Source organism: Phyllobates terribilis, unplaced genomic scaffold, assembly GCF_046119375.1.
Source record: "Phyllobates terribilis strain yellow unplaced genomic scaffold, ASM4611937v1 Scaffold_1__5_contigs__length_1240528914, whole genome shotgun sequence".
NCBI classification, from domain to species: Eukaryota; Metazoa; Chordata; class Amphibia; order Anura; family Dendrobatidae; genus Phyllobates; species Phyllobates terribilis.
In genome coordinates this window covers 314,699,962-314,712,233 of record NW_027362761.1, presented here as the reverse complement: position 1 = coordinate 314,712,233, position 12,272 = coordinate 314,699,962, and the positions used below count along the sequence as shown (strand labels likewise).

General features: G+C 43.2%; 1 protein-coding gene across 2 annotated transcripts in view; it reads right to left on the bottom strand.

Annotated features, from left to right (window-relative positions):
* The window catches only part of PI4KA (phosphatidylinositol 4-kinase alpha), a 125,233-nt gene that overhangs the window by 72,546 nt on the left and 40,415 nt on the right, over positions 1 to 12,272 (bottom strand). For both annotated transcript variants that reach the window (XM_073674958.1, XM_073674967.1), the window contains exons 11-13: positions 4,563 to 4,754; positions 4,014 to 4,114; positions 3,782 to 3,911 (exon numbers count right to left, since the gene is read on the bottom strand). In XM_073674958.1, coding sequence (XP_073531059.1) covers positions 3,782 to 3,911; positions 4,014 to 4,114; positions 4,563 to 4,754 — 423 coding nt within the window. The remainder of the gene's footprint in view (positions 1 to 3,781; positions 3,912 to 4,013; positions 4,115 to 4,562; positions 4,755 to 12,272) is intronic.

Here is a 12,272-nt window from a genome sequence, read left to right as displayed (position 1 = left end):
TCTCACCGCTGAACATTCAGCCAGGCATAGTCGTGTGTGACAATAGGCGGAACCTGGTGACGGAGAAATGACAGCCGGAGTAGATATGGTTTCCCTCTATGCCAGTCCTTTCACCGAGCTAAATACAACTCTCCCTGGCCACATTCACCTGTCCACGTGTTTGTGGTTAGGCGGTCCTTCCCAGTAAGTGCACTGGGGAGGGTATGGGTAATGTTGTGGGACCCATGCTTGTGGAAGACGGAGACGACACCGGGAGAAACAGTAGCGGCTGGGAACCGAGTATGGACACCCGGCCGCCGCCGGCATGAGGTTATGAAAACTTTCCGCCTCCACGAGCCTAAAAGGCCACATTTCAAGTGCAAGCAGCTGTCAAAAATTTGGCAGCATAGTATTGCAGCCTGTGGGTGACTGGCTGCATACTTGCGCTTGCATTCCAAGGAATGGGGTAGGGACAACTGAATGCTGCACTGGGACAAGGACGTGGACGGTGATTGTTGCAAGTCTGCAACGACAGGTGCAAGGCGAGAGGCATCTTCGCATGCGCCAAGGATCACTTATGATGGGCACACTTTTAGGCAGTGACTTAGGAGTCAGAAATGCTTCCAGAGGTCTTTCCCATGATGTTCACATGTCTTTTCAGCACTGTATGCATGTGTCACACACCACATGGCCAGATAAGGTTGTAAACTGTTAAAATGAAATTTCCCAGTGAATGCATTTGTCTTTGTTGAAAGCAATGCAAAAGTGCAAAAAGGAATCAAAAACGCTACGTGTGAACATAGCCCAAGTTGTGGAGGAGTATTTTTGGTTTTGGTTATTTATTTTGCCTTCTATACAAGTCATTACCCTGGAAAGAATGTTCCTTAATATATTTCCCAGGAAAATCCATTTTGGTTTTGTTTTTTGTATGTTTTATTGTGAATCCGTAAAAGTGGCATAATACTCTGACAACGTTGATGACAGCAGTGACCTGGGAGTCAGAAGTGCTTCCAGGGGTCTTCCCCATGCTGTTCCCATGTAATTTGAGCACTGTTCCCATCGATTTGGGCAATTTTTAGGCCATCTGCGGACCGCCGGGGGGAGCCGCCTGAAAAATGCTCAGGTTTCCCATAGACTTACATTGGGCTCGTTGCTTGGGTCGAGCACCCGAGTATTCCAATTTGCTCGAACCGAGCAATGAGTACTTGAGCATTTTAGTGCTCGCTCATCACTAGTGGCTGGCACCTTTAATGTGTCTCAGCATCAAGTACAAAGAATTAAAAAAAGATTTGAAGAGACTGGAGATGTGTTTGACAAGCCCAGGTCTGGCAGACCCCGCAAGACAACTGCTCAGGAGGAACGTTTGTTGGTTAGAAAATCCAAAGCAAGCCCCTCTTCCACTGCAGCAGAGCTCCAACAGACCTGGTCACCTCAAGTCCCTCTGTCAACTAGAACAGTTTGTAGGATTCTGTCTCGAAATGGCCTCCATGGTCGAATCAGTGTCCAGAAGCCAGCACTAAACAAAAGGCAAATAAAAAACCGTGTGGCATTTGCAAAGTCCCACAGCCTGCTCAACAGGTGGACGCTGGAAAAGTGGCAGAAGGTGGATTTCTCTGATGAATCTTCAGTAGAATTACACCACAGCCGCCGCAAATACTGCAGGAGACCTACTGGAGCCCGTATGGATCCAAAATACACCCAGAAAACAGTTACATTTGGTGGTGGAAAGATCATGGTCTGGGGTTACATTCAGTATGGGGGTGTGCAAAATATTTGCAAGGTGGAAGGCAATATCAATAGCCTAAAATATCAAGAAGTATTAGCTACCTCTTACATTCCAAATCATAAAAGGGGTCAAATTCTGCAGCAGGACGGTGCTCCATCTCATACATCCATCTCTACAACAAAGTTCCTCCAGGCAAAAAAGATCAAGGTGCTCAAGGACTGGCCAGCCCAGTCACCAGCCATGAACATCATTGAGCATGTTTGGGGTAGGATGAAAGAGGAAGCTTGGAAGACAAAACCAAAGAATCTAGATGAACTCTGGGAGGCATGCAAGACGGCATTCTCTGCTATTCCTGATGACTTCATTAATAAATTGTATGAATCATTGTTGAACCGCATGGATGCAGTCCTTCAAGCTCATGGAAGTCACACAAAGTATTAAATATGACTCTAATAGCACCACAACTTCATTCACCAATGTTATGCAACATATATTTGTATTTTAAGATAATTATTTGTTTGAATATCACATTACTTTCTGTGGGCGACAAAACTTTTGTCTTGCCAAAATCTGACCATTCTGTGTTCATTAAATGATCAATATTTCAGCATTGATGCCAATTTATTTTCTTAACCTAAACCAAATTTGGGAGGGTTTCAGCTTTCAAAAGAGTAATTTATAAAACCAATGGATGAATTTAACGTCAGGTTATAAGCTTTTATTTACATAACATGGATAAGAAACATAACTTCTGTCAGGGAGTGTATAAAACTTCAATTCATGAAGTTAAAATGAAATACAAAAGCGATGAGTACAAAGACTTAGACATCTACGCAAACAACCTTGCAGGTAAGAACTTACAGAGGAGGGCATGTGCTGATGGTAAACTTTTTAAAAGAAAACTTTTTGCAAGCGGTGCTAAAGTTATCATTACTTGGAGCAATTGCCCCTAAACAGAGGTGAGCATGTTAACAGCCCTTAAAGCCCTTAAGTGCAGTGAAATTGCAAAAAAAAGGGCAATTCCACAATTGATGTTTTGGGTTTTTTATTTACCATGTTCACTATATGGTAAAACTGACCTGGCAATATGATTCTCCAGGTCAATACGAGTATGTAGATACCAAACATGTATAAGTTCTTTTCTATTTAAGTGGTGACATTTTTTTTTTAAATTTGCATGAAAAAAAGTTTTCGCATTTGTTTTTCCGAGACCCGTAGCGTTTCTATTTTTTGGGGATCTGGGGCTGGGTGAGAGCTTATTTTTTGCGCCCTGAGCTGATGTTTTTATTGATACTATTTTGGGATAGATATGTTTCGATTGCCTTTTATTGCAATGTTGAAATGGCTAAAAAACGTAATTCTGGAGTTTTGATTTTTTCTCTTTAAGCCATTTACCGATCAGATTACTTTACTCTAAATTTTGATAAATCGGACATTTTTGAACGCAGCGATACCAAGTATGTATTTTTTCTTTTAATTGTTTTATTTTTAATGGGGCAAAAAGGGGGCGATTTGAACTTGAGTTTTTTTTATTTTTACATCCGTTAGGAGACTTGACGCTGCGATCTTCCGATAGCCTGTGTTATACAAAGCAGGGCTTCAGCTCTGCTATGTATAGAAAAAAATTACAATCTCCCATGAACGCCAGCCTCAGGAGAACGCCACAGGAGAATCGTGATGACAGGCAAGGAGGTTTTCAACAGAACCGGGGGTGGATCTCGGACTAAATCAGCCATCGAGTGCGGAGAAAGATGCGGGCTCGGCGCTGGAGCCCGCATCAAAGGCAAGGACGTAAATTTATGTTATCGGTCGTCAAGGGGTTAAGGAGGGTCCTGAAGCCTTTTATAATAAATATAATGTTACAGGTTGTGGGTGCTAGACTCTCCGATGGGGTTGATCCAGGGAACTAGTCTGATTGCCTTATGTGGAGTCGGGAAGATCTTCTCCTAATTTGGGGCAATTAGGATCTGTCTCATGGGGTTTTTGCCTTTCTCTGCAGCAAAACATTCAGGAGTTAAATGTGATGGACCTGTGTATTCTTTCAACCTTAAAATGATGAAATGAACCAAAGCCTACCTGACTGATTTTGGCTGTGATATTTATACAACTTCACCAGCACGGGAGATGGAATGACCAGGAAATCCCGAAGGGATGGAGTTACTGAGTGAACTACCACAGGAAAGCGTTCACAGAGCCGACCCAGCCCCTTGTAGGAGGAGAAGCACAAGTAAGATATTCAGCAACCGCACATCTATAGATCAACATCTTTTTAATCTGCATCGAGAATGGAAACATTGTCTAACATCACCTGTAAGCAGCAGATCAGGAGAGGCATGTGGGCTATGATAACCTTGCTAGATGTCTTTGACTGTAGCTTTTCAGACAGTTTTATGCATAAATTCTCTGCACCTGTAGTCAGAAATCAGTATATAATGATACAGAATGAAAGCAAATGTACTTGACTGAAAAACATTTGTAAGAAAAATAGACATACAACAAGATATACGTTTAGGGACGTGAAAAAAATATGTTTCCTAGTTCCAGAGGTAACCCACTAGCTTCATAGTGCTCAATCTGAAAGATTCTGATAAAAAAAAATGTAATATATTACATATTATTCAGAATTAGTATCATCTAGAGTAAAAGGTAACTGCTGCTTTAAATTAGCAGCAGGACCCTGGTCAGCGGTAATTGCAATTAGTCTCGAATTGATGTTATGGCATTTGTGGTCAATTTCGGAGAAAATTGGGTCGCACTGGTGATAATCGTGCTGAATAAGCATGTAATAATAGACATCTGGAAAGTCTTATTCCCAGAACAGTACGACCATGGCTGTGAACAGTAAGCTCCTTCTTACCTTGCTCATCCTTTACAGCCCAGACCATGAGGTCCACACAAGCAGCATTGGCCTGACATCGCAGCTTCAAAGGGCTAAGTTCGCTGTGTAGTCTCTCCACATCATGCAAGATCTGCTGCAGCTCAGACTGGCTGCTGTTGAACTGTTCAAGTACAAAGTCATGGATCTCCTTTACAAAGGAGGTCTGGAGGTCTAAAAAGGGAAAGTTGTATTGCATCATTTTGTTTCTCTTCCCATAGTATATGATAAAACATTGTCTGCTTACAGTTGACACTAAAGGAAGCTTCCTGTCTACATGTTAGTTCTTATTCACATCTGCATCAATAAAAGGAGTTGTCCACTACTTTAAGACATTTTGGCAATATGGCCAGGGTGGTTAAAAAACAGCCAATTAGCAGCCACACCATTCTAGCCAAATAAGATGAAGTAGTGTTTGTTAAGTTATTATTTAATAATTTAGAGGCCTACGGCTCAATCTCGAGCAATGGCAGCTTGATGGATGAACGCTCTTTAGGAAGATCATGTGGAAGCCTAGATACGTCCACTGGGGCCTTCTCCAGTTATCTTGATAATATCAAGCCATCAGGTTGCTTTTCTTCCTCTTCGCCTTGTTTCTTCTATTCTTCCGACCAGGATGTCCTTCTCCAGCACCACATTTTGAAGGCGACAATTCTTCTTCTGTCTTGTTTCTTTATCGTTAACGCCCAGTTTTGCATCCATATGTTACTACAGAAAAAGACCAAACTATGTACGAGTCGTGACTTTGTTGCCAGTGAAATGTTACTCGATTTGAAGACCTTGTCCAGTGACTTCATTGTTGATTTGACCACAGCTATTCTCCTACCGACTTCTGGTGTTGTCGCTGCATCTTCAGTTATCAGAGTAGGTTAAAGCCCTTTACAACTTCCAGTTCGTCGCCGTCCATCTCAAATGTGTCCTGGTGGTACCTGACAATAGTCAATATCTTTGTCTTCTTTGTATTGAGTAGGAGTCCCATGTTCGAGCTTTCCATTTTAACACTCTATAATAAGTCCTTCATTCCATATATGCTGTCATGTCATGTCATATATTCATGCCATATATGTTGTATCGGCTGCATATTTAAGATTGTTGATGATTCGTCCAGCAACTTTGCTTCTTTCTTCTTTTTCAGCAAGTCCAGCCTTCATGAAAATAGCTTCTGTACATAAATTGAAGGGAAAAGGTGACAGGATGCAGCCTTGTCTGACGCCTTGCTCTACTTTGAACCATGCGGTGTCGCCGAGTTCCGTTCCGTTGCTTCTTGGTCGATGTAAAGGTTCCTAATGAGACTGATCAGATGGTTCGGCACACAGATATTCTTCATGGTATTGCAAAGTTTCTGGTGATCAACACAGTCAAGGGCTTAGCTGTAATAGATAAAGCAAAAATAGATCTCCATGTTGTATTCTTTGGCCTTTTCCATAATTCATCTAATGTTAGTAATCACATCTCCTGCTCCTCTGCCTTTTCTGAATCCTGCTTGTTGGCCTGGCAGCTCTTTGTCAGAGTAAGGCTGTAACTATCTTTGTAGGATCTTCAGTATTATTTTGCTGGCATAAGGAATGAGGGCAATAGTCCGATAGCTTCCACAGCCGGTATCAACTCCCTTCTTCAGAATAGGAATAAACGTGGATCTTGTCCAGTTCTTAGGCCATTTACCAGTTGTCCACATCTGTTGGCACAGGTGTGTGATGACATTAACTGCTGATTTAGAACACTTTATTAGCTCTATTGAAATATTGTCACATCCAGGCGCTTTGTTGTTTGACAGAAGCTTTATTGCAGCAATGGCTTTGTCTTTCAGGATGTTCAGCTCTCTATCGTCTCCAGTCTCAGTTTCTTCCTGTATCACTGAGTCGTTCTTGTAGAGGTGCTCCGTGTAGTCTTTCCATCTTTCCTTGATCTGTTATGGCTTAGTTAGGTCGTTCCTGTTGGCATTTTTCAACATGCCCGCTGTTAGATTAAACTTTCGTCTTATCTCTTTGATCTTTAGGTATGCCTTTCTGGTCTTGCCCCTCAGATGTTCTCTTTCTAACTCTGTACTTATCTTTTGGTAATAAAGTTATTTGTCTGCTCGAATGGCACTCCAGTCTTTTACTGATGTTGTCTGCGTTTGTTACTTTTTGCCATACGTCTTTCTTCGATGATCTTTAGGGTCTTTTCTATTAACCATGGCACTGGGGGGACTCTTCTTGCCTCTTGTTTATGGTCTTACTGGCCTCTTCAGCAATAATAATCTTTTATATGTCTCCAAAATTCCTCAGGTTCTCTTTCATCAGTGTCCAGTGATGTGAATTGGTTGTACAGACCGTTCCAAAAAGCTTCAGGTATGTTGGTCAAATCGAAGTTGGAAACGGCCTGTTGTCTAGTCCGTTTGCCCAGCTTGACTATAATCTTCGCTGTCAGAAGTTCATGATCAGGTATACAGTCAGCTCCTGGCCTTGTTTTCACGGTAATGATCAATGACCTCCCTCTTTAGCAAACACATATGTAGTCAATCTGATTCTTATAGGTCCCAATCGGTGATGTCCATGTGTAGAGTCTTTGTATGTGAATTTGGAAGAAGGTGTTTATGATGGACAGTTGAATTGTCTTAAAAAAGTCAATCAATCTTCCTCTCAACCTCATCTCGTTCACCAAGTCCAAAGTTTGCAACAACAGTTCCAAGTTTGCCGTGACCCACTTTGGCATTCAAGTCTCCCATGATAATGAGTAAGTCTTGTTTGGCGTCTTGTCAATTTCCTCTTGAATTTGATGGTAGAATAGTTCAACGTACTCCTCTTCAGCATCTGATTTTGGTGAGTAGACTTGTATAACTGTGACATGGATAGGTGCTCCTTGTAGTCGTATTGACATGACTATCACTGACTGCATTGTAAACCAGCACAGTGTCGGCCATAGCAGCCAAAAGTATGAGAATTACGGAATGCCAGATTTGTTAAACAATGGATGCCAACAAAGCCTAATGTACACCATTGACTTGGAATGGGGTCCGTTAAATTTTGTTGTGATGTTTATCAATGGGACAGAAGGAATAGTCCTGCAAGGTGTGCTATTCTGCCCATCATTTATGACGGAGATTCTGATGCAGATGTGAACATAGCCTCTATACGACTCCTTTCACAGGAGCTACATAAATCAGTATGCAGTATTTTTCCCCTAGTGGTGGAAGCAGACAGCTATAACATCATTAATTAACTGTTTAGAAATATAAAGGCATGGAAGTGAAGACCTTTAACAGAAAATAAAGCACCAATCATAATAAAATAAATATAACTAAAACAGCTGACACTAAACTACTTGAGACTATAGAGAAACAAAGTAATAAGGTAGTTAATCCCTGATCATGTGTGCCTATGACGTGACTGACAGCCAATTGCTCAGTGGTGAGGCCAGTGAATATGGCAACTGGATGAAGAAGTCACGTCATTTCTCCCAGGTCTAAGCAAAAAACAAAAGGGGACTAATGAAGCATTAGTGATATAAGATATGAGTACTCTGTCCTTTGAGTATTCTTGGACAAGGGGGAACATTAACCGGTTCAGGACCGCCCACTGTACATAAACGTCGGCGCTGCCTGGGCTCTGTGCAGCGCCGACGTTTAAAAACGGTGGGTGGTCCCGCAGCGCTCAGGACCCCCAGGGTCCTGCTAGCGCTGCGGTACCGGTTCAGAGAGATAGCTCTGACATGTGGCATCATGGGGACCTGATTGGATCAGGTCCCCATGATGTTAACCTGTTCCTATCTTCTAGATGCCGCGATCCATAGCGATCGCGGCATTTAAAAGATAGGGACAGCCGGTGGTCGGCGATCGGGACCCCCCACATACCTGTCAGCGGCGGGGATCCCGGTGCTGTGACCTCTGACATCATCGAGACCTGATTGGCTCAGGTCTCGATGATGTCAGCGTCACACCAGCCAATCAGAGAGATCACCAGGGAAGTTTGTTTTAGCAACAAACTTTCCCGGGCGATCTGCCTGATAAATGCAGTTTCTCCTCCGATCTCAGTGAGAGAGCAGAGGAGAAACAGTGTGACAAGAGCTGTCAGCCTTGCCACTGTGAAAGTAAAAAAATAAAAAAGAAAGTAAGAGTTAGGGTTAGTGAGTCTGTCAGATCAGTCAGTCCTGTCAGATCAGTCAGTCCTGTCAGATCAGTCCAGTCAGATCTGTCAGTCCTGTCAGATCAGTCCAGTCAGATCTGTCAGTCCTGTCAGATCTGTCAGTCAGTCAGTCCTGTGAGATCTGTCAGTCAGTCCTGTCAGATCTGTCAGTCAGTCCTGTCAGATCTGTCAGTCAGTCAGTCCTGTCAGATCTGTCAGTCAGTCAGTCCTGTCAGATCTGTCAGTCCTGTCAGATCTGTCAGTCAGTCAGTCCTGTCAGATCTGTCAGTCAGTCAGTCCTGTCAGATCTGTCAGTCAGTCAGATCTGTCAGTCAGTCAGTCCTGTCAGATCTGTCAGTCCTGTCAGATCTGTCAGTCCTGTCAGATCTGTCAGTCCAGTCAGATCTGTCAGTCCTGTCAGATCTGTCAGTCCTGTCAGATCTATCAGTCCTGTCAGATCTGTCAGTCCTGTCAGATCTGTCAGTCCTGTCAGATCTGTCAGTCCTGTCAGATCTGTCAGTCCTGTCAGATCTGTCAGTCCTGTCAGATCTGTCAGTCTTGTCAGATCTGTCTGTCAGTCAGTCAGTCAGTCCTGTCAGATCTGTCAGTAAGTCAGTCCTCTCAGATCAGTCAGTCAGTCCTGTCACATCAGTCAGTCAGTCCTGTCAGATCAGTCCGGTCAGTCCAGTCCGGTCCCGTCCTTTCAGTCCGGTCCGTTCAGTCCAGTCAAAAAATATAAAAATAAAATGGCCCGTCAGACTTATACCGCAGAGGAGGTGTATGCCCTGCTGTGTTCTGACACTGATGACAGCGCAATCTCAGATGGAGATATGGATTTTGAGGGCTTTAGTAGCGGCGACACTGAGAGCCCAGAAATGAGCAGTGATTCTGTTCCATCCTCAAGCCCAAGGACCAGTACAGCAATAGGGGCAAATAGCGCTACTGGAGAAACGTCTCCAAATCAGGGAACACTGCCCAGTACAAGCGCTGTCCCTGCTACTAGTGAATTGGCGCACGCCAGTGTACAAGGGGCGTTGCCACATGATCTAGCATTTCCCAGATGGGAGGCTTCAGATTCGGCTGCTCCATTCAGCCCTGATTTCAACGCCATTCCTGGTATAAATGTGGAGGTGGAAGATTTTGGACCAATTCATTTTTTTAATTTGTTTTTTACAGACAGCTTGCTAGAGCATATTGTCGTGCAAACAAATTTATACGCGTCCCAATTCATAAGCCAGAATCCCCGATCTTACTATGCTAGGGCAAATTTATGGACACCAACTAATGTCCGGGAAATAAAAAAATTTTTAGGACTTACATTTGCCATGGGGCTTGTTAAAAAACCGAGCATTCGATCCTACTGGTCCAACCACCCTGTTCAAGCCACCCCTATGTTTTCAGTCATTCTGCCTAGGACCCGTTATGAAATGCTCATGCGGTTTTGGCATTTTAACGACAATAGTCAATGCCTGCCCAGAAATGCCCCAGAACATGACAGGTTATATAAAATTAGACCCATCATTGAAAATTTGTCAGAAAAATTCTTAAGCCTCTACACCCCAACACAAAATATTTCTATAGACGAGTCCCTTGTAAAATTCAAAGGAAGACTGCACCTCAAGCAATTTATCCCATCTAAAAGGGCAAGGTTTGGAATAAAGCTCTATAAAATGTGCGAAAGTTCAACCGGATACACATCCGCTTTTCACATATATGAGGGGAAAGATAGCCAACTAAACCCACCAGGATGCCCTACTTATCTGGGGACATCTGGAAAAATTGTTTGGGAGCTGATAAGTCCATTTTTTCAAAAAGGCTACAATCTATATGTGGACAATTATTACACCAGCATACCCCTATTTAAAAGTCTGGTTGAACACAACATCGGGGCTTGTGGGACCATCCGTAAAAACCGTCAGGGGTTTCCACAACCATTGGTCAACCAAAAGTTTCAAAAGGGGCAGTCAGGGGCTGTACGCAACGGAGAGCTGCTTGCCCTGAAATATAGGGATAAGAGGGATATTTTTGTCCTCAGCTCGATCCACACAGATGCCACAAGGGCCACTGTAGAACTAGGATCCACCACTCCGAAGCAAAAACCTGTGTCAGTCATTGACTACAACAAACACATGGGGGGTGTGGACCTTGCAGACCAGGTTCTACAGCCATACCAGGTATCAAGAAAGTCCTATACCTGGTATAAAAAGTTGGTTATTTATTTGTTTCAGGTGGCCACATACAATTCTTTTGTGTTGTACAAAAAAGCAGGAAATTCAGATCCTTTTCTTGATTATCAAGAAAAGGTAATTGAAAATCTTGTCTTTCAAAGTGTTAGCCCCGCTCATCCATTAGAATCTGAGGATGTGAAAAGACTCACTGAGCGACATTTTAATGCACTTATTCCAGCAACGGAAACAAGAAGGAACCCCCAGAAAAGATGTTGTGTATGTACTAAAAGAGGAATGAGGCGTGATACCCGCTACTATTGCCCACAATGCCCATCATTGCCAGCCTTATGCGTCACTGACTGCTTTAAAATCTTCCACACAGAACCACGTTTTTAAACTGTAAAAATGTATCCCAATTTGTCATTAAAACATTTGGTTCATTTAGTGAATGACACATTCGAGTAGAGCTCACTTAATTTCCAGGGGGGGTTCTCCAGAATCTAAACCTTCCATTGCGTGCTTGTTTCTGGAAATCATCCATTGAGTTAAAATGGTCACTAAACCCATAGATGAATTCCCAGAGGGGTTTCATTTCCAAAATGGGGTCACTTCAGGGGGGATTCTTTAGCTCTGGTACTCTGAAAAGTGCCAGAACAGCATAATCCCCCCTGAAGTGACCCCATTATAGAAATGACACCTCTGTGGGAATTCATCTATGGGTTTAGTGACCATTTACCTATCTACTTATTTTCCCACCACTAGATTAATTTATACAGAGGAGTAGATTGTAAAATTCGGTCACTTGTTGTGGGTTTCCTCTGTTTAGGCACCTCAGGGGCTCTCCAAATGCAACATGGCGTCCGCTATCCATTCCAGTCAAATTTCCATTCCAAAAGTCAAATGGCGCTCCTTACCTTCCAAGCCATGCCGTGCGCCCAAACAGTGGCTTTGCACCACATATGGGGTATCAGCGTGCTCAGGAGAAATTGCACAACACATTTTGGGGTCCATTTTTTCTGGCTGCCCTTGTGAAAATTAAAAATTTGAAGCTAAAGTAGCAGTTTTGTGTTAAAAATGTGTTTTTTTATTTTCACACTTCAACATTATAAAATTCTGTGAAGCCCCTGGGGGTTCAAGGTGCTCACCACACATCTAGATAAATTCCTTGAGGGGTCTAGTTTCCAAAATGCGGTCACTTGTTGGGGGTTTCCTCTGTTTAGGCACCTCAGGGGCTCTCCAAATGCAACATGGCGTCCGCTATCCATTCCAGTCAAATTTCCATTCCAAAAGTCAAATGGCGCTCCTTACCTTCCAAGCCATGCCGTGCGCCCAAACAGTGGCTTTGCACCACATATGGGGTATCAGCGTGCTCAGGAGAAATTGCACAACACATTTTGGGGTCCAATTTTTCTGGCTGCCCT